The sequence below is a fragment of the Kryptolebias marmoratus genome, linkage group LG9 (genome assembly GCF_001649575.2).
Source record: "Kryptolebias marmoratus isolate JLee-2015 linkage group LG9, ASM164957v2, whole genome shotgun sequence".
NCBI lineage: Eukaryota > Metazoa > Chordata > Actinopteri > Cyprinodontiformes > Rivulidae > Kryptolebias > Kryptolebias marmoratus.
Genome location: NC_051438.1, coordinates 13384099 through 13403901, shown reverse-complemented (window position 1 = coordinate 13403901; position 19803 = coordinate 13384099). Strand labels below are relative to the sequence as shown.

Sequence of the window (19803 nt, the reverse complement as noted above, 5' to 3'; positions counted from 1 at the left end):
AAAAGGAGACTCTGAGGTCTCTCTCTCTCTCTCTCATGCTCTTCACTTATATTTGTCCACTGTATTTTGAGATTTGGAGAGACAGAGTGGAGGGCTTAGCGGGGGGAGGGGGGGTGGTGGTCAGCTTTTCTTGAATGCCAAAGGTCAGACAGGCAACATGTTTCAGCACCACCTCCCTCTTTGCACTGCTGGCCGACATTCAACACAGGCAGGCGCAGAAATTAGGCCACTGCCAGTGTGCCAACAGACGGCAGCCTGGGGGGAGGGGGAGGGGGGGTGTCACTGAAGTCCCAATGGAAAATCACCAACAGAGAGAGGGAGCGATAATGGGGATGATGCGTGGACGCGGTTTGTTGACTTTGTTTGTTGACTCTTTCCAGCGGGATTCAACCCCCCCTATTTTTTTTTTAATAGTTTGTCTTTTATTGGTAAATTCCTGCCTTTTCTTGAAACTGAATGTGAAATTTGAGCCGCAGATGCAACTTCTCCCCACTTATCAGTTGGACCAATTAGTCCAAAGTCGTCAGTATAAACTGACACCTGACATTTTCCTGAAATTGTTGTGCCCAAACACGGAACTTGTCCTCGACACAAACATGTTTATTTTGACAGTACCGCGTCCGTGCGAGCCCGAGGGCGAAGTCGGGATTTGTTGTTTCAGTTTCCACTCTGGGACGAGGATGAAGGTTGTCACATCAAAGCGAGTCATTCAACAAAGATCAACGCGGTTCTTGTTATTAGTAAATTAATTTTGTGTAAGTTATAGCTATTTTTATGTTTTGATAAGGTTGATTAGCTGTGGCAGCCATCTCGAATGAATCAGTTGTTTATGTTTCGTAATGAGTTTTTTATCTTTGTTCCGTTTGGTTTCAGTGGTGGGTTTGGACATCCAGGATGAGATGGGCCGCCATGAAGTGGGTCACATCGACAACTCCATGAAGGTTCCTCTCAATCAGGGCGATGGGTGTCGCTTTGAGGGAGAATTCACCATCAACAAAGTAAGGCGCCGTCACCCCACGGAGCGCAGGAAAACAAAACTGCACGTTCTATATATAATCGAGGCTCTTAGGGACAGAAGCTTTTGGACATTTTATTGCGTATTTTTGTTGGACATGAGTCAAACATGAAGGTGGCTTCCCCCCCCACCCCACCCCCCGCTTCCTCCTTTAGTTTAAATTAAATAATATTTATAAAAAGACAGCGCTCTGGGAGTCGGTTACATTTGTGTTCGGCCTGAGACCGCCGAAGCCCTCTTTTGCACCGTCTCCACTTCCTGTGCGTCAGACTTTCCATTACATTCAAACCTATTAACCCAGCCGGTGGATATTTAACACTGTTGCGTGTGAAATAGTTGGAAAAAATGTAGAAGGCAGGGAACATTGGGTTCCCACTTTGTGTTGCATTTAGATCTGGTCGTTGGTTAACGAAATGCGTTGCAGGTGCGCTCGGGGTGAATTTTCCACCCCTCTCTCTCTCTTATTTTTGTGTTTGCGTGTGCTTTTAGGTTCCTGGGAACTTTCACGTGTCAACACACAGCGCTACAGCGCAGCCCCAAAACCCTGACATGACTCACACCATCCACAAGCTGGCCTTTGGAGAGAAGCTACAGGTCGCAGCACACAGACAAACCAAGGACGATATGATGAGTGGTATCAAAACTGAAACTGATTTTTTATTTTTTTTTAAATTTCTTTTAGGTACAAAAAGTCCAAGGAGCCTTTAATGCGTTAGGAGGTGCAAACAGGCTGTCATCTAATCGTACGTATTCACACTGAGCGTCTCTTTATAACTACTGTGGAACATTTCTGTAAGCACATTTATGAATGAAAAAGAATGCAATAAAACTTCCAGTATAAGCTTTATTTATAAATCTAAACCCTGAACTTTAACGCGTCATAATCAAAAGGCAGTCACGTTTAACCTTCCTGTGGCAAATGGAGCCAAAGTTCCAAGAGCTTGTCTTCCTCTCTTCAGCTACGGGGGCTTCAGGAGGGTTAAAGCAAACACTGAAGTCACTGTTTTTTTTGTTTCTTTTGCAGCTTTGGCCTCACATGACTACATCCTGAAGATTGTTCCCACCGTGTACGAAGACCTGTCCGGCAAACAGAGGTTCTCCTACCAGTACACAGTAGCCAACAAGGTTTTGCATCTTCGTTTTCTTTGCATTAGGTCATACTTTTGAGTCACTTGTTTTTATTTAGTTTTCTTCTCTCCCCCTCCACTCTTCACGCTTGCACAGCGTGACTGTCCCAACACACAGCCTGAGGGTTTTACCGCCGCATTAACCGTTCTCCCACACCTGGAGGTGAAATTCAACCCGTAGTGGTCGAAAACGCCCTCAAAACGTCAACAAATCATAAAGGCGATTCCTAGAACTGTGCTGACTTAAAAACTGGATGTGTGGAGTGACAACAGTGCAGGTCAACCACGAAGCACGGAAATGAGGGCCTGCACAGCATTCTCCTTCAGCCGATTCCAAAAACTAAATAAATATCCATCCGGCTGAGGCAGAAATGTCGACGTAAACAGCAGCAGCCTTTGTCAGGCCAGTTGGGTCAATCTCTTCAAATTTATTATGTGGATATATTTAGGTTTTGATTATTTTATAACATCTAAATATACTGATAACTGCGTAATTAATATCTCACAGCACGTCCTAGCTTCATTGAGCGTACCTGCTGTTTTTAGCACAACTTTGGCAAGATTCACTGAGTGACTTTGCGCTGCAGTGACTCAAACATTACCTCAGTAATCACAGATACGCATGTTATCGTGATAAGTGCCTTCTTCTGTCAGGTGCCAGAGTTGGTGATGCTGTTTTTCCCTTTTTACGTGCAGGAATATGTTGCTTACAGCCACACGGGCCGGATTATTCCAGCCATCTGGTTCAGGTACGACCTCAGTCCGATCACGGTGAAGTACACGGAGAGAAGGCAGCCCTTCTACCGCTTCATCACAACGGTGAGTCCGTCACGCACTTCCTCTGAGGACAAAGTGAAGAGGTTTAATGTTCATGAAACAGAAGAGGTACTGGCAACATTTTCAACGAAATGTAAATTTAGATTTGAGTAATACTTTTGCTTCAGGCTTCTTTGAGTGCTTGATTTTTATTTTTCCTTTCCTACTTTTATAAGGTTTTTTTTGTCTTTGTACTGTCATTTACAAGCATGTATGTAAACACTACCCAAATTTGGAAAAAGTTGGGTAAATGTAAACACAGTTTTTGCCAATCTGGTCAACCTCTGCCCATCTTTACTTCTGAGACATTCAGCCTCTTCAAAATGCTCATTTTATACCCACTCCTCTTGTTAATTTACCTATTTAATTGCAAAATGCTCCTCTAGCTGTTTCTTATTCACCACTTACATTTACAGCCTTTGTTGCCCCCGTCTCCACGTTTTTAGAGACGTGTTGCTTCCATCAAATACAAAATTATCGTATTTTTTTTTTGTAAAAATGGTGCATTTTCTTAGTTTAAATGTTCCACTGTGGAAATAAAATACAGGTTTATGAGATTTGCACATCAGTGCATTCTGCTTTTATTTACATTTTACAAAACATCCAAACATTATCAGAGTTGGGGTTGTATATCTGGAATTGAACATGTTTGTAATGTTAATATTTTAGTATTTTTAGCCCAGTTAGCATCTGTCAGGAAGTTCATCCCTCAACTTTGATTTGAGTATTTTAAAAGATTGCTATAACTTTTTTTTACCTTTAAAAACCACTAAACATTAGGTGTTATTTATTTTAATCTCATGACTCGGTTACTAAATGTGAGTACAGTAAAGTTAGCATTTTGGTGACGTTATCTCCACTGTGCTCAGGTTCATTTATAGTCACCATCTGAAACACTTTTCTTCTTTTTTTTTTTTGGTCCAAATATCAATAAACGTCTCTTTTTTTTAGCACCAGTAGCAAACAAAGTTGGGGTCTGTGTAATAGCTTGCCACTAAACTGCGATAAATTTCTAAAATGAAAAGTCAAGCTCTTGTTGGATTCTCATGAAACGAGACTAACTCTGCTCTGCGTCGGCAGACTGAAAAGGCGTCTGGGTGTTCATCTGTTAAACAATAACAACTTCACAAGCTAGTAAATTGTGTTTTTTTTGTGTCATTTCTTGGCTCATTTGCATCATTTAAAAGCAAAAGTCTTTTTTATGTGTCTGAAGCCAAAATGGGCTCTGTGTGTATTTCAGGATAGCTGCAGCCTTTAAACTCAGTTGGCTCCTGACGGGAGCGGAGTATTGATCTTTGTTCTCGGCGGAGAAGAAAATAACTGCACTTACTGAGCTGCCTTTAGCTTGTCAGCTGAGTAGAGTTGCCTCAGCCTGTTCAGAAAGGTCTCCTGCTGATTAAAAAAATGTGCCCCGGAGTTAAATCAGCTGCTTGGCTGATGAGCTGCACCAGTGTTTGTCTTTTGTGTTGCTTTAGCTCAGCATGCAGCAGGTTTGAGACATGAGTGTGCTTATTGTGTTATTATTAGTCACCGCTAAAGATTGTGTGAGTCAAGAGCTTTCTGTTTGCTTCCAGCTCATACTTGGATGCGAGCGTAATCCTCTATGAAACAATGTCATCATATTAGGCCAAAGTATGCGAAAAAAAACATAAATAAGAAGCTTTAAAGTTGCGACTCTGACATGTCGGCGTGTTTTATTTTCTGTAGATTTGTGCCATCGTGGGAGGGACGTTCACAGTCGCGGGCATCATCGACTCCTGTATATTCACCGCCTCGGAGGCCTGGAAGAAGATCCAGATAGGAAAGATGTCATGAGGACGGCCTCCTGATCTGTTCGGATCTTATTTATAAGTGCGAGGTCCGCCAGCCTGGTAGCTAGATCCCCTCCCGAGATGAAACCGGGCTCCTCGATGAGATCAACGAGGAGCCTCCAGGACACGATCTAATTACCAGGCCGCACGCCTCTCTTTTTTTTACCGAAGGTCCTCTCCGGCTCCATCCGCTCTGCTGATGCGTGGACGCTGGCTAGCACATGCCCGCTTCCTCCATCATCAGTGTCGGGGAGAGGAGAGGGAATCTCTTGTTACTGCGAGGATGGGTTGTTTTAAAGAACTGCGTGCCAGGAACTCACCAGTCTTGACGGCGGCATCCTTTTCAATGAAGTTCGTATTTGTAGGATATTAAGTATTAAGTTTGATGCTCCCACTTTGTTTTATACAGAAATTCCACTTTGTTCAATCACAGGAATACATTTAGCTTCTGGACTAATGATCAACAAAAGGAAATGTATGAATCAGTGTAAGAATGAGAGAAATGTTCTCAGACAGGTTCATTAATTAAACTGGACTTCAGCTTATTTGTATTCTTGTTAGTCAGACCTAATTGACATTGACTGAAATGTTATTTGGGCGTATAAACCAAAGTATAAAGCATTTGTTCCTTAAAGTGTTTCAGTGCTTGTGTCACTGAAACGCTGTCTTTTCTTTTTAGTCACCTTATTTCCTCTTTATCTCCAGTATTTCAAGTTTGTGCCTTTTAGGTTTACCGTTTACTTTTTTTATTTTCACCATTTTTCAGTATGTTAAAGTCTGGGTAGACTTAAAGATTTCTTTTCAACACGTCTATTTCTTTGTCTTTTTTATATCAGATACTTCATCTGCACTATTAAATACCACCAGTTTGGAGTCTTTCTGCTTTATTTCAGTGGCTGAGGGGGGAAATGCAATTACACTGCAGCTATGAAGATTCGATTTTTGTATTTCCTTCAGACCTTTTCTCTCAGAAGGTGATGATTTTGGGGTTTTTTTCTGCCTGTATCTGTGTGTTTTGTTTACTAAGTATCTGATGAACCAGTGGATGGATTTTAATTCAACTCTGACTAGATGACCATCTACAACTGGTTACCTTTTTAGAGTCAACCCTGTTCAAGATGGCCGCAGCAAAGCAGGCTTAGCGAACACAAACGTGGCTATAACTCAGTCCGTTTTACAAATATTGAGCTAAAACTGGGTGTGGTTGTAGCTGAGAGTCATCCTAACACGTACCCCCGAGTGCGAACACATCTCTCAAGATTGTTGCATCAGATCACACATTTTTCTGTTCAAGCACCACAATCTTTGATTCTAAAAGCTGTCTGTTTTTGCATCACTGTTTTTCTCACTTAAAGGCACCATAGAGGTTAGCGCTCTTGCTTTTTTGGGTTTTTGACAGCTGTGGATTTGTTCGTTCCATCTCTCTCACCTGAAACGGCGCCACAGATTCCTCGATTAAGGCACCCCCCCTCCCTTTCTGTGTGGAGAGTTGAGGTTGTAAAGCACCTGCGAGCTGCATGTCGCCATCTCTACAGAGCACCTCATCAGCATTTATTCATAGAAACTGAAAATAAAACCTTACTGATCTGGGGAAGTTCTCGAGGCTGTAAAACGTCTGCGTAGGAGTCAGACTTTAAACCCAGACTCCACTCGTCCCCCCCCCCCNGCCTCAGCTGGCAGCCCGAGCCGACGCTCCACGGGGCCGTCATCTCTGATGTGAGCATGCAGGACTGCTCGAAGCTGCCACAGCTATCATCACGCTTACGTCCACCTCTGATAAGAGATGCTCGGTGTGAATCATGCCTCCAGGCGCCCTCCATTTACCTTCGTCACTTCTTTACTTGTAAGCCGTGGCGTGTCTGCTTGCGTCGAATGACACAGACGGCACAAATAGATTTCACCTGTTTTGTAAATAAATGTAAATATGTGCTTAAAATTTGTACTTAACTCTCGGATCACAGTAATCAGACACTGAAAGAGGATAAATTCTTTATTTGTACAAGTTAAAACTCACATAGGAAGGAATAAAGGAAGAATACTCAATAAAAAGAGATAAAAATATAAATGTGTGTATAGAAAATACTTTTGGATCCTTTTTTTGTCATTATGCTGCCACCCAGTGGCTGAGATGAGTAAAAGCCAGCTTCCTTTGGATGATCCTATAACCTGATCTTCATTCACATGAATAAATGAGACGCTAGTATCCTTTTCCCTCCTCCCTGAATCGAGCAGCATCTCTGCTCCTCACCGCCGAGGCTGAGGCTACACGTTGGAGGAGGCCACGCAGGGGGTGCTGGGCGGGGAGTAGAAGTCGCAGAAGCCCTCCTCAGACAGGTGTCCGTACTCGTTGTTGTAGAAGGTCTGTCCCGACAGCTGGCTGAAGAAGCTGGGCCGGTGTCCGGAGCCGCTGGCTCTGGTGTTCGGACCCGGGGAGCAGGCGGAGGCTGTGAGGGGCTCCGTGCTGCTGGTGCTGCTCATACGGCTGCAGGGCAGGGAGACACATGGCACAGGCAGCTATAAGCTGTAAATACAACCATTTTGATGCGTGTTTTTAAGAAAAACTACACCTGCTGAAGTAACCTCTTGATGCAGACCCCGTGCTTCAACAAACATTTAGAATAAAACTTATTTCTGTCACCAAACAAATGAACTAAACAAGATTCAAAATCACCATAAACAATATCTCACCTGCTGTGGATAGCTCTGAAAGTGGTCTGTTACCATTTGTATTAAAGTTGTTTTTAAGACACTATTTTATTTAAACCTTCGCTGACAGTTTCGTTTTTTTTCCCATAGTTTTATGGTTATTTGCAAGAGCATGCAGTAGCAGCAGCTAGCAATAGCATGTCCTGCAGGAATATCCCAATAAGGAGCCTCGTCTTAAATGAAGAACTAAAGCTTTGCTGGTGGGCACGAGTGTCACCTTAAATCAGAAATCAGCTCCTGTTTGCCACAGAGCCTGTAACTTATCATCTCCTGAGTCACGGACTTCATTCATCATATTTAGATCTTGGCAGCGAAACACTTCTGTTTTGTTTACGTCCGTCACGTGCTCCGGCTGCTGGGTTTGAGCGGCGCGTTCGATTGAAACGGAGTTCAAACCTCGCCCACCCGGCTGACCTTTGTCACCCAGGCTGCGAGCGGTGTCCATCCTCTTAGCTGTGACTGGTTAGAGACACAAAAATGTGAGGAAAAACCGTAAATGATCATTTGGGATCACGTTTGCGCAAACCATTGGCGAAATTTAGGGAGAGTTTCCAAAATGTCTCGAGACATTCTCAGGGGGTCTTCTTTTTCCCCGCGCGAGTCTCGGGAATCACAGGAAATTTTGAACATCTTTAAAACTAGATTTTCTCTCAAATTGATCTTGCAGTCGTTGCGAACATCTGGAACCCGTCTCAGTTCAGTGTCTGTCATTTTGGAACACCAGAGCAGCGCATCGATATGTGTGTAAAGCCCCGGCGATTTTTTTGTTTCTATTTTGTGCAAATGCGTCATTCAGCCAGATTCCAAATTGAAACTTGTGTATCTTCCTTTCCGTTTCATGTCTCCAACTAATCCCCAGCAGTCCCAGCCCAGTGGGGGGTGCTACCTTACACCACTGGTAGCATAATTAAAAGATCCAATCTGTATGATTCAGAATAGTTTTAAAACAGTTTTAGCTGCTCGTTTCGTTTTTGTACGATAGAATCTGCTTTTAAAGACCCGTTCGGGGTAAAAAGTGTCAGACTGTTTGCTCTTATCTGGTGTTGATTCTAGGAGGCTTCGTGAAACGCAGTTCTCCAAACCGAGCTAAAAACGGGGCCTCTGCTTTAAATGACTCATTCAATTGTCTGCTTACTCATGCAGACAGACTCTGCCGATGCTTACTTCCTTCCCAGATCTAGTTTCGGTACCCAGAAAAACAGAGAGGGGGGGCTGTTCTCCAGTTTCCAAGCAAGGTAAGAATGTTTTTCTCACTCTGACTGGAGCGTGCGGAGAAAACGTGGATGCTATGAAAGCTGGTGGAACTGAAAACGACGTCACCGCGTTTCTTTCAGTGAGTCACACACACACACGTATCAGTCCAAATGTCAAACAGGTGGCTGCGCCTCTCTTTTCGGAAACGAGGGTCATAGTTTTTAAACGACAGACCTCTTCAACACGGTGCCTCTGTGGTTCTGCTCGATTCGCTCGAATTCTTCGGAGGCCAGGACCATCCCGCTGTCGGTCTGGTTGTCCTGAGAGGAGACACAGTTTGACGTCATGCACGTGAGAGGAGTTTTGTCCCCACAAGCAGTTATCTTTAGTAATAGTCAGAGGAAAACATTCACAGAAAAATAGAAAATAAACACCAGCCGAGTCACGTTTTTGACGAGTGAGAAGAAGACAAAAGGGTCTTACTTGAGGAGCTTTTTGTGAATGAATCTCCTGTGGCAAGTCGTCAAACGTCTTCACTCTGGGCTGGCAGGTTTTGGAGGGCGTCATGAACACGCAGCCGGCAAAGGGCACGCAGTTATAATACCTGCTGAGGGGACAGGGGGGGACCGATCAGACGAAAGCACCTGCCAGGGGAACAACATGACCAAACCTGACCTGAAATCAGTCAGTTATTCATGAAATGGCCTGAAAGCAGAACCTGATCAGTTTTGTTTTTTTTTGTTTTTTTTTTTTTAAAGGCAAACAAATGGGTTTTGTCTGGGTGTGAGTTTGTCTGTCTGTTAGCAAAACATCTCATGAACCAGAGGGCAGATTTTAATGAAACTCTGAAAATATTCATCAACATTTACAACTGATCCACTTTTAAAGTTACCTAATTTAAAATGGCCACCACAGCCTACTAAGAAAACACAACTTTTTACAGATACTGAGCTAAAATCTGCTGTGGTAGTAGCTGAGTCTCCTCCCCAAGACATACGTGGACAGATTTTGGACAACATTATTGTCAGTTTTAGACCCAAATAAAAAAAGTACGCCACTTTCATTTTTAATAATAAATCAAATGGCAGTGGAGCGATTTGTATCACTTCAAGGAATACTAGGCCTTTAATTTAAGATGTTTTGGCCAAAACTTTTATTCAAAATACCTTTTTTTTCTTCTTTAAATGATCATATATGGATTCAGGAACCACTATCAGCACAAACGGAAAACAGTAATAAAACGTACAGTTTCCCTGTTTCATTAAGTGTTTAACTTACCTTTTTATTTATTTTTTAGTCATTTTATTGTCCTATTTTGGTCCAACTGGAACATTTAAGAACAGCATTTTATTCTCATTTATTTCCCATCCACAGACAACGAATCACGACACCAACTGTCTTCGTTCCTCTTCATCTTGTGTGATGCAAACCAGGGAAAACCTTTGAAACATTTCCAGCCTGGATTTATCAGAGCACAGCTCAGACAGAGAAGCAGTTTGACTCTTGTTGATATCAGCACAGAGAGGACGATGGAGGGTCTATTACTCAGCTTTAGAAGGATATTTATGAGCTCGATTCTTACTCCTGCATCTGAACGAATGTCTGTCTGCACAGCTTGGAGAGATTAATCAGTCCAACCTGTTCAGTCGAGCCTAACGGTAAATATAAAGAGAATCCTGATGAAAACACAAAGCGCTTCATGTCTGAAGACCTGAAAAAAATCCACCAGAGAAAAGATGACGTGTTTCAAAAAGATCCAGTGATTTGTTTAAGATTTTACAATCAGGCTGAGATTCACCTTCATCTGACAGAGCTGAAAATAGTCCAGATTCCTCAACATCTACCTTTAATGTTAAATGTCACTAAGTTATCTAAAATAACTAAACTTAACTAGTCTTATTCCAGCTCTTGACATTTTATGACCACTTCTTGCTGGTTTCTGTCAAGTCAGTACTTCTATTTGCTTTAAATTGTAGTTAAAGTTAAAAAAAATTAAAATTAAAATTAAAAATGAATAGAAAAAGCATCTTTTTTGTTGTAAGATAGTTAATAAATGAGAAACTTCAGGGTTTTTTTGGATAATGCTGATTTTTTTTTAGAGATGAGTGGCTGCATTAATAAACAACTTAAAATAAATCTTGTTAAAAAGCCTTTTTGATGTTGAAATGATGCCAGGTTAATAAAAGATTAATTAAGGTTAATAAATAGATTTGATGTGATTTTCCTGCTGTTGCTGTCTGGCGTTGGGTATCAGGCAGCAATCCGGAGCTAGTTTCAGGTTGTTTGTTGTTCCTGATCAATTTGAATTTGATTTATTTAGTCCACAGGACAGTATCTGCTCCCAGGTGTCAGTAAACCTGCTGGGATCTTATCTGATAAAAATATATACTTTTCTCAGTAAACTCTTATTTGCTTTTGCTTCATGTGAGAATTTTTTTTTTTAGAGTGTAATAAAAATTAACTAAAGGCCACGTTTTCCTTAAAATGCACATTTCTTGTTGTCTTTAAAGCCAGACTGTTAGACAAAGCTGTGTGGCATTTAGCCTATGTGTCAGCTCAGTGTTTGTTGTTGAAGTAAACAAAATATATCCTTTGTACGTCATTTTAGTGCTGAAGCGTCGGCCATGTTGTAGCAGAAAACAGATACTTAAATGTCACCTTTTAACCCTTTCAGCTGAATTTCACCTGTTTGTCTACCCTCCCATCAGAAGCAGAAATAAACTAGACAATAAAAGCACTCACTTTTTTTTTTTGTTTAATACTTGATCTCTGCTAAAGATCTCGAAAAGTTATGGAACTAAAAATTAATCTAAATAACAATAAAGAACATGTTCCATAATATTCCCATGGTTTTACTGGTGTAGTTTTAATTGTAATTTCCATGTGTTTAGTCAGCAGCCATGTCCCTTATTGGTTTGAATAGTTTTGCTGTCTGCTGTTTTAAGGTCTTGAAGTACCTCGTGGGCAGAGTGTTGCAGGCCAGCCTCAGCTCTTCCTCAGACGGGGGTCGAGATGAAGCCTGCGAGAAACCGTCATCTTCTGAGTTCTGGGAGTGGTTCAGGGGGTTGTAATCTTTCCCATCCTGAGGGGATCAAAAACAACTTTAAAATGTTGATTTATTTTTAAAAAACCCTCTTTGAGACAAGATTAAGTTCTTTTAGAGCGTCTCACAGGTAGGCTGTTGTCCTGCAGCAGGTCTGCCAGGATCTGGACCAGCGCAGGAAACGTGGGCCTCTCTTTGGGCTCGCCCTGCCAGCAGGCCAGCATGATGCCGTATCTGCCAGCAGAGGGCAGCAAAGAGTCATACACGCAGACACACACACAAAATAAAAAGATCAGCTCCTTCCTTAAGGTGACCTCAGACTCCAATTACCAAAAAAAAAGTGGGAGTCAGCAGGAAAGACATTAATGAAAAAAGTGGCTCCTGGATGTGGACCGATGAGCTGAAACAAATCTGAAAAGGAAGAGGCCATTTTTCCTCCGAACGAGGAGGAAACGGCAAAAAGAAACATTTACATTTCAGGGGACGCGGTCTCTGGCGCTCTCATCCTGAAGCCATCTTTCAGCCGTTTGCAAAACTCTTCATCAATCTGCACTCCTGGGTACGGAGACGCACCTGAGGGGTGTGGAGGGGGACACATTAATTAACATGTCAGCTGCAGGAAAACAAGCCTTTGTGTGTTTGGATAAAAAGGAAGAATCTTTTTTTTTTTTGCTTTGGTTTGTTTTAAAGAATAAGCTGAGCTGTTTGGCAGGAACAGATGCTCCTTACAGAACCTCCTGGAGGGGCTCGCCTCCAAATGATTTGTGTCCTGATTTTCAGCTTACCAAGCGAAAAGATTTCCCAGAGGAGGACGCCGAAGGACCACACATCACTCTGGCTGGTGTAGACTTTGTCGAAGATGCTCTCTGGAGCCATCCACTTTAAGGGCAGGCGGGCCTGTGAGGAGCACCGAACAGCAGACTGATCAACAGCAGCACGGGCAGAAAAACAAACAAACAAACAAACAGGAAGCTGCTTTATGAGCTGTCTGCAGCGGCTGGGTTAAAGAGATGGAAGTGGAGGACGCACGTTGCCTTTCCTGACGTAGTCGGGGTCTTTGTAAATGTCTCGGGCCAAACCGAAGTCACAGATCTTCACAATGTTGCTCTCTGACAGGAGGATGTTTCGTGCAGCCAGATCTCTGTGAATACACTGCACACACGCACACACACACACACACAGAGTGAGTACACAGAAGTGTTGTATTTTTGCGTGTGTGTCATTCAGATCTCGAGCTGGACTCTGGAGTTTCTGCAACGTCGTTTCTCAAACTGTCAGACACCTTTTTGGGATCGCAAATGATTTAAGAGAATCGTTCAAAGCCAGCCTGTCTGCTTCGTGTCTCGCCCTCATATTCATCACAGCTCAGCTGTTATTAATTTAATGGTTTGTCTGCAGTAGATCAGATGGATAAAAACCAGGATACAATTCACCTGTTATTAATTTAATGATTCAGCCGGTCATGCTGCCTCCCATTAGAGGTGGACTCTAATGTCCCTCAGTCCATCAGTCCTTTTTTTTTTTTAAAAAAAAAAAAAAAAGAAAGAAAAATTATAAACCGATTTTTCTAAAAAAAAACAAAAAACACAAGTAACAATTAAAAATATCACACTTCCAATAAGAAGTTGTAAAATAACAGTTTAAAAATGCTAAAAAAAAAAACCAAAAAAACACCTTATTTCTGAAATTATTATTAACACTATTAAGGTAATGGAAATTTGATTGGAATTGTTTTAATTTTCTTTTTTACATAGATTTCTTTATAAATCTTTTATACTGTTATTTAGTTTAAATGGATTTAATCATAAAAGTGAGTATTTTTTTCACTTCCTCAGTCATGATTTAAAGATTAATGCTTATTTCACATCTACTGATTCAGATTTCTCATCTGTGTTAATCAAGTACTAAACTTTCTTTTTAGAGCTTTCTTTGGTTTTTTGGTACTTTTCCTAATTCTCCATAATTCTTCTCTACATCTCAGAATTAATTCTTGTTGTTTTTAATCTTTTACTATAAATCTGACATCTACAGTTACTGTATAAATTATAAATATGACCTGATATGAAGTTTTAATCTACAACGTATCAGTGAGCCTGACCTGCCTGTAACTAAGAGCCTCCCATTCCCTGAAGGAATGCATATCGCCCACCGCAGTTCAGGATGACTGTAAACTGAAACCAGTCCAGAAACCATGTGGAGTTTTTCCCACTTTGGTCAAATCTTAAAAAAGTAACGTTACTGACAACCGCATGAAACGTTTGTGTTTTTTAAGATTGAATCAGATTGATTTCCAAAGGTCGGCTGCAGATATATGTCCAGTCATTTTAACTGAAATCCAGCCAGTCAATCATTAAAGATTTTACTAACAGACACATGCACACACAGACAAAAATACTAAAATAAAATACTAACTTTATCTATTCAGATGATCACTGGTCGATTATACAACTAATAATTTCACAATTTCTTAGAAAAATTGAGTTTAACCAAATGTTTCCTGTCAGTAAACCACGACTCCACATAAGTTTTCCACGCAAACATTAGAGTTTGTAAATTTATTGTTACCTAAAGCAGTCAGATAAATGTTTCTGAAGGTCAAACTTGATTACAGCTCACATTTGTGAACTTGTAAAGTGCCATTTTATGACATGAAGCTGTTATTTTCAAACCTTAAAAATCCAACTTCCTCTGTCACTTTGATATAATTCAGTCACTGTGTCCTTTCTGCTGCGTTTAATCAAGGTTAATGTTTTAATTTTGTCAAACGAAACGCTGTAAAACATCCAGCAAACAATCACTAAATGGTTGTTAAGCACAATGGGGCTGAAAGGATCTGTGATTGCTGTGAGCGAACTGTGAACGAGACGACACCACTCCTGCAGCCGCAGCCGCCCCCGCACGAGCCATCCAAACTTCCACCCGCTGCCTCCGGAGCTAACCTCCCGCTCAGAAGAGTTTGACAGAAACAGGACTGAGACTGAACCTTTCTGGAGGCCAGGAACTCCATCCCACGAGCCACCTGGAAACTGTAGCAGATCAAGTCCTCTATCGTCAGCGGGGTTTTCCACAGGTCCTCCGCTGGAGGGAGAAACACAGGAGGAGGAGGGGAGGAAAGTTAAAAAGAAACAGGAAAGAAGCATCCTCACGATGTCAAGGTGACTCACTTTTCTCCAGCGCCGGACTCTGATTGGACACCCTGGACGACGTCATCTGGGGAGTGGAGGCTGCGGGAGGCGGCTGACGACCTCTCGGCTCCATCTGACCGGCTTCAATCATCCGCCTCACCTGGCTCTGGGTTTTTGGAGAGCGGTCCTAAAACAGAGCACAGCGTGACTCATGGGCTTCTAAAATCAGCACGGAGCGAGTCACGAGTGGGAGAGACGGCTAAAAATACGACCAGAAATCACATCGAAAGCAAATATTAGTCAAATGTTAAATGTAGAAGGAAAATGAGGGTTTGTCGCAGAAGAAAAACAAAAAGAAAACAAGTTGAAACTGCTTCGGTTCAGGGCGAGTTTTTATACCCTGTAGGGCAGGAAGAACTCTCTCTTGGCTCGCAGGAAGTTGGACAGATTTCCATACTTGCAATATTCCACGATCACCATCAGCGGACCTGGAAGCAGACGGCTGAAATACTGAGATTTCTTTTAAAATATTACCTCTTTTTTTTTTTAAAGAATTCACATGTAAGAGAGAGTACAATTATTCCAGAGTGATATAAATGCTAAGAAAGATTTCCACCTCTTGTTTAGGAACTAGAGTATCGTCTAGTTGAGGTTTAGCTCCCATAATATGTGCTCAGTGGGTCAAAATGATGTATTTAAAACATTAACTTTTCTTTTTGAAAGGCATTCACTTTACTTCTCTTTTGGCTCTCTGGTTTTAAAGAAACTGACCACCCTTTTGCACTCAAGCGGCGGGCGATGATCACGTGGACTCACCGTTCGGTTTGGTGCAGGCTCCTAACAGGTTGACCACATTCAGATGGTTCCCGATGTGGATCAGTATCTTCAACTCCGACATCAGAGCTTTGTGCTCACTGGCTGTGGCTCCGTCTGCAACAAACACAATCCTTATTTCTCTTTTGTACAGTAGGCTCCATCTTTTGCCTTTATTGCATTTTACACCATGTTTTATAGAGGTTTTTGTCACCGGTGAAACTGGACACATAAACAACTAGTTTATTTCTGCAGGTGAGACTGACTAGCAGCTCCACGCATCTCTCTGATGTGTCCTGTAAAAAAAACTGAATGAGGCCTGGCTCAAACTAACCCACACTTCTTGAGAAAGGCAGACTTTGTTAGTAATCAGTCATTAATTGGGAAAGACGTCTCTACAGCCCACAGGTCCAATTGTGTGTGTAAACACCTGAGACCAAGCAGCTTTTCGGTGAACGATGACTGACTGAATTCAGCGACGACACCAAAGTGCCGCTGTTTGTGTTCTGATTGGTTATTTAGATTAATTACGAGCAAACGCACATCATTTTAATTCTGATAAGTTAAGGGTTTAAGTGTGAGCAGCTGTCAGACAGGACAAAGTCAAAGACAAACACAGATCTCACCTTTCAGCATTTTGACGGCCACCGTGTCCAAACTGTTGCTCCTGCTGATGCCATAAATGGACGCTTCAATGACTTTTCCAAAAGCACCATGACCCAAAACCTTCCCTGCATCGGGGCAGAACAGGAAAACAATTAAAGGCCTAACATTCATTATAGGAATGCATATCACCCGCCGCCTTTCACGCCACACTCAGTACGTGTTGAAGACTCTCAGCTACCACCGCGTTACGTTTTACTTTAATATCTGTAAAACTGACTAACTTATAGCCATTCTTTGTGTTTTCTAAGTTCAGTTGGCAGTGGTGGCCATCTTAAATCAGATCAACTATATAAACTAATGAGCTGTAGAGCGATTCATTAAAAGCCGTGCAGTGAGTCATGAAATATTTTACTAACAGAGACGCATGCGCACAAGAGCGTCATCACTCGCCCTTAGTCTTTCAGTGGCGGGTGACAATGAAGGAAGAGGATTTAGATCATCAGCGGCAGCAAGAAGTTGTTCTGAAACAAACGTTTTTCCTCTTCGTGTTTTCAAAAAGCTGTTCTGGTAAAAACACATTTGTTTGACTGATGACTCTGTGTTCCCACGGCCTGATTTCCTGATTTTTATTGTTCCCTGCACATTTTTGCAATCTAACTACTTCTTCATAATTTGTGACATGTTAGCTGTTCATATATCAAAACATTCGGCTCATGCACGAGATGGGCGCTATGACGTTTGGTATTTGTGTCATTTATACTTTTTAAAATATTTACCTCTACTTTATGACTGCATTTAACTCCACAGAAATGCACAGAGATCTCTTTAATTCCTTCAGAAACATGGCTCTCTTTGAAATCTGCTTATTTGCCGGTGTTTTGCTCCTTTTAGCTTTAACAACTCAGTTTGTTCAGCAAATTTCAGCAAAGTCACTCAGCATTTTCACAGAAAATGCAATTCAGTTATATCCAGCTACACACTTGTATCTCTGCATCTGTCGTTCTCACACACACACACACACTTCCCTCTAATGTGACTCCTATTGTTATCGTTTGGTCCTCCGTTTCCTGCTTGCTCACCGAGTCTCAGTCTGTCTCTGGAGATCTCCCACTGCGACGAGTCGTAGGGGAGGTATTCACACTGCTCGTCCAGCGGCACCTCCACCGGGTCCATGATGATGGACAGGTAGCCCGTCTTTATGTCCGCTGGGTTGACCTGCAGCTCAGAGGGAGAGAGAGAGAGAGAGACACAGCTAATGTAAGGTGAGGAGGTCAGAGGTCAGGATGGGTTCAATGAACCCGACACAGAAAGACGAGCAGAGGGAGAAGAAGAGAGCCGGAGGGGAAAACGTGCAACAAATGATGTTAAATCACCGGGGCATGATCGCCTGAAGTTAGACCTCACTTCTGTCAGGATATGCTGTTTAACCATATTTTTTCTTCTGAAGGAAGTGAAAGACGTTTGGCAGGAGAGGCTTGTTTGTGTTTGACTGACGGCAGCTGACAGGTTGAGCTCCAGCAGGGGAGCAGGAGACAAACTAACTCCTCTGAGCTGCAGCTGACAAGACGCTCGCAGGAAATGGACCATGGTCACACTTCCACGCATGTTTACATGTTTAAAGCTGTTTAATATGTTGATGCTAATGAAGCAAGGCATGTTTGTTATTATCCCCTGCTGCCTAATGTTTTCCCTTATGTGTGTGTGAGCTTGTTTGTCTGTACCATTAGCAAAATACCTCATGAATCACTGAACAGATCTTAATGAAACTGAGAAAGTAATCACTGGCTGTACATCTAACTTTTGGAATCAACCCAATTCAAGATGCTACAACTAACTGACCATATCTGACACAAAATGGCTACATCTCAATAAGTTTTACAGACACTGAGCTAAAATTTGGTGTGTTATTAGTCACAAGACATACTATAATCACACAAGATCACCCATAATGTTATTTTCAAGGTCTAACCAAAACAGCTGGAATCATAGGATGACCTTAGTCTAAAACTCTGGCAGGAAAGGCGGTGAGTGATCCTTTAATATTTGTTATGAATCTACAGACAGTGGCAGAGCGGGCCATCGAGTGCCACGTGTTGAGTGCCATACAGTCACGCAAGTAGAGTCAAAGAAGAATCGACTAGTGGCTAAAATCCTGTCTGAAGGTCACTGCTACGACTGCAAGGCCCAACATCCTGCGAGAACAACGACTTTGTTATACAAGAAGGAAACTTTGGACGGAAAAACAATGTGGGCTGTTCAAAGTCTGCCGCTATGTGCTGTCAAGCTGTTAGTCACTCTGTTTATAGACCATCTGCGCTGATTGATACAGTTTTATTGGCTGAGTAAAAGACCACATTTAGTTCAGAATAAATGTGAATCATATAGTTATAAAATATGGTGCTCCTACAGCTTTATGTGAAGTGATGAGTGATAGCTGAGGCCCTTTGAAGCGAGGTTCTGTGGGAGCATTGTGAAAAAACATTTGTTGTAGACAGCTCTTTGACTGACCTCAGTTTGGAGAAATATGGTTTAAATCTGACTGGATTTACAAGCTAATGGCCAGTCTGACAGGGATCAAAAGCACAGTGGATTACTGCCCATCTTGTGTTGAGACTGGACAGAGTTACGGCCGTTTTGATCAAACTTTATTGATGACGATATGTACGATCTCATGTGATATTCAGAGATCTAACAAGATGTATTACTCTCAGCTCCTACCACTTCTTGTTTTAGCTCAATGTCTGTAACGTTCACCGAGGTGTAGCTATTTTTAATGATTAGCTGTGGCGGCCGTCTTGAATTGAGGCGACTTCAAAAGTTGATCAGTTGTAGATTTTTATCCAGTGATTGTTTTCTGAGCTACCTTGGTAATGCTACAGACAAACACACAGACACGGGCAAAGACATCATCACCCTTTCGCCTTCGGCAGTGGGCAATAATAAATAAAAAGTTAAGGACTTCTCTTGAGACAAAACAACAAATCTACTGCTACAGAACTCAAATTTCTGGTGGTTATTTTATACCATGAGATATTTATTCTCATGTGTCTGTATAAATAAAAAGAAACCCCTCGTCGGCAGAAGTTTAAACATCAAATTCTAAAGCATTTTTTTATAATCAGCTAATCAGGTGGAGCTACAACTGGAGACATAATGGTAGGAAAGAAGAGGACAAAATGCACCATCTGCACCACCTTGGAAACTGTTCCAAATGTTATAAATGACCAAATGAAGAAAAACTAGAAAAATTTAAATTTTGTGTAAAAACAATGTTAATGCTGAGAGCTGAATGACTTTGCTGAAATTTGCTAAAGAAGCTGAAACTGAGTAGTTAAAGCTAAAATAAACAGAACTCTGGCTAAAAAAAGCAACAAGAAGTTAGCCAAAAGCTAAAAGTAGCAAAGGGGTAGCGAAAAGCTCAGTTAGCTGGAGAATAGCTAAAACTAGCAAACAATAAATCTGCTATTCTGAAGCAGAATTTAAAGAGAATATCGTTTTAAAGAAATCAAATAAGATTTCTATGAAGAAAATATTTGTAAATAAAGTT

The 19803-nt window shown here is 41.8% G+C and overlaps 2 protein-coding genes and 1 long non-coding RNA gene across 5 annotated transcripts in view; 1 reads left to right on the top strand and 2 right to left on the bottom strand.

Moving 5' to 3' along the window:
* Positions 1-5645, top strand: part of ergic1 (endoplasmic reticulum-golgi intermediate compartment 1) — a 21298-nt gene extending 15653 nt beyond the window's left edge. For both annotated transcript variants that reach the window (XM_017426660.3, XM_037977273.1), the window contains exons 5-10: positions 874-998; positions 1505-1609; positions 1698-1758; positions 2040-2140; positions 2839-2961; positions 4666-5645. In XM_017426660.3, the coding sequence (XP_017282149.1) occupies positions 874-998; positions 1505-1609; positions 1698-1758; positions 2040-2140; positions 2839-2961; positions 4666-4773 (623 nt within the window). In that variant the 3' untranslated portion in view covers positions 4774-5645. The remainder of the gene's footprint in view (positions 1-873; positions 999-1504; positions 1610-1697; positions 1759-2039; positions 2141-2838; positions 2962-4665) is intronic.
* Positions 2155-4420, bottom strand: LOC119617320. The gene is made up of 2 exons (XR_005233554.1): positions 4289-4420; positions 2155-2983 (listed from the first exon to the last, which is right to left on the bottom strand). It is a non-coding gene; the product is annotated as an uncharacterized LOC119617320 (long non-coding RNA).
* Positions 5646-6746: 1101 nt separating the features above from the next.
* Positions 6747-19803, bottom strand: part of flt4 (fms related receptor tyrosine kinase 4) — a 60034-nt gene continuing 46977 nt past the window's right edge. Inside the window, exons 17-30 of one of the 2 annotated variants that reach the window (XM_017426657.3) lie at positions 17336-17471; positions 16277-16381; positions 15654-15767; positions 15237-15325; positions 14877-15024; positions 14696-14790; positions 12742-12864; positions 12498-12609; positions 12186-12285; positions 11841-11946; positions 11627-11751; positions 9153-9276; positions 8904-8989; positions 6747-7251 (exon numbers count right to left, since the gene is read on the bottom strand). In XM_017426657.3, coding sequence (XP_017282146.3) covers positions 7032-7251; positions 8904-8989; positions 9153-9276; positions 11627-11751; positions 11841-11946; positions 12186-12285; positions 12498-12609; positions 12742-12864; positions 14696-14790; positions 14877-15024; positions 15237-15325; positions 15654-15767; positions 16277-16381; positions 17336-17471 — 1683 coding nt within the window. In that variant the 3' untranslated portion in view covers positions 6747-7031. The remainder of the gene's footprint in view (positions 7252-8903; positions 8990-9152; positions 9277-11626; positions 11752-11840; positions 11947-12185; positions 12286-12497; positions 12610-12741; positions 12865-14695; positions 14791-14876; positions 15025-15236; positions 15326-15653; positions 15768-16276; positions 16382-17335; positions 17472-19803) is intronic. The other variant, XM_017426658.3, reaches the window with a different exon arrangement.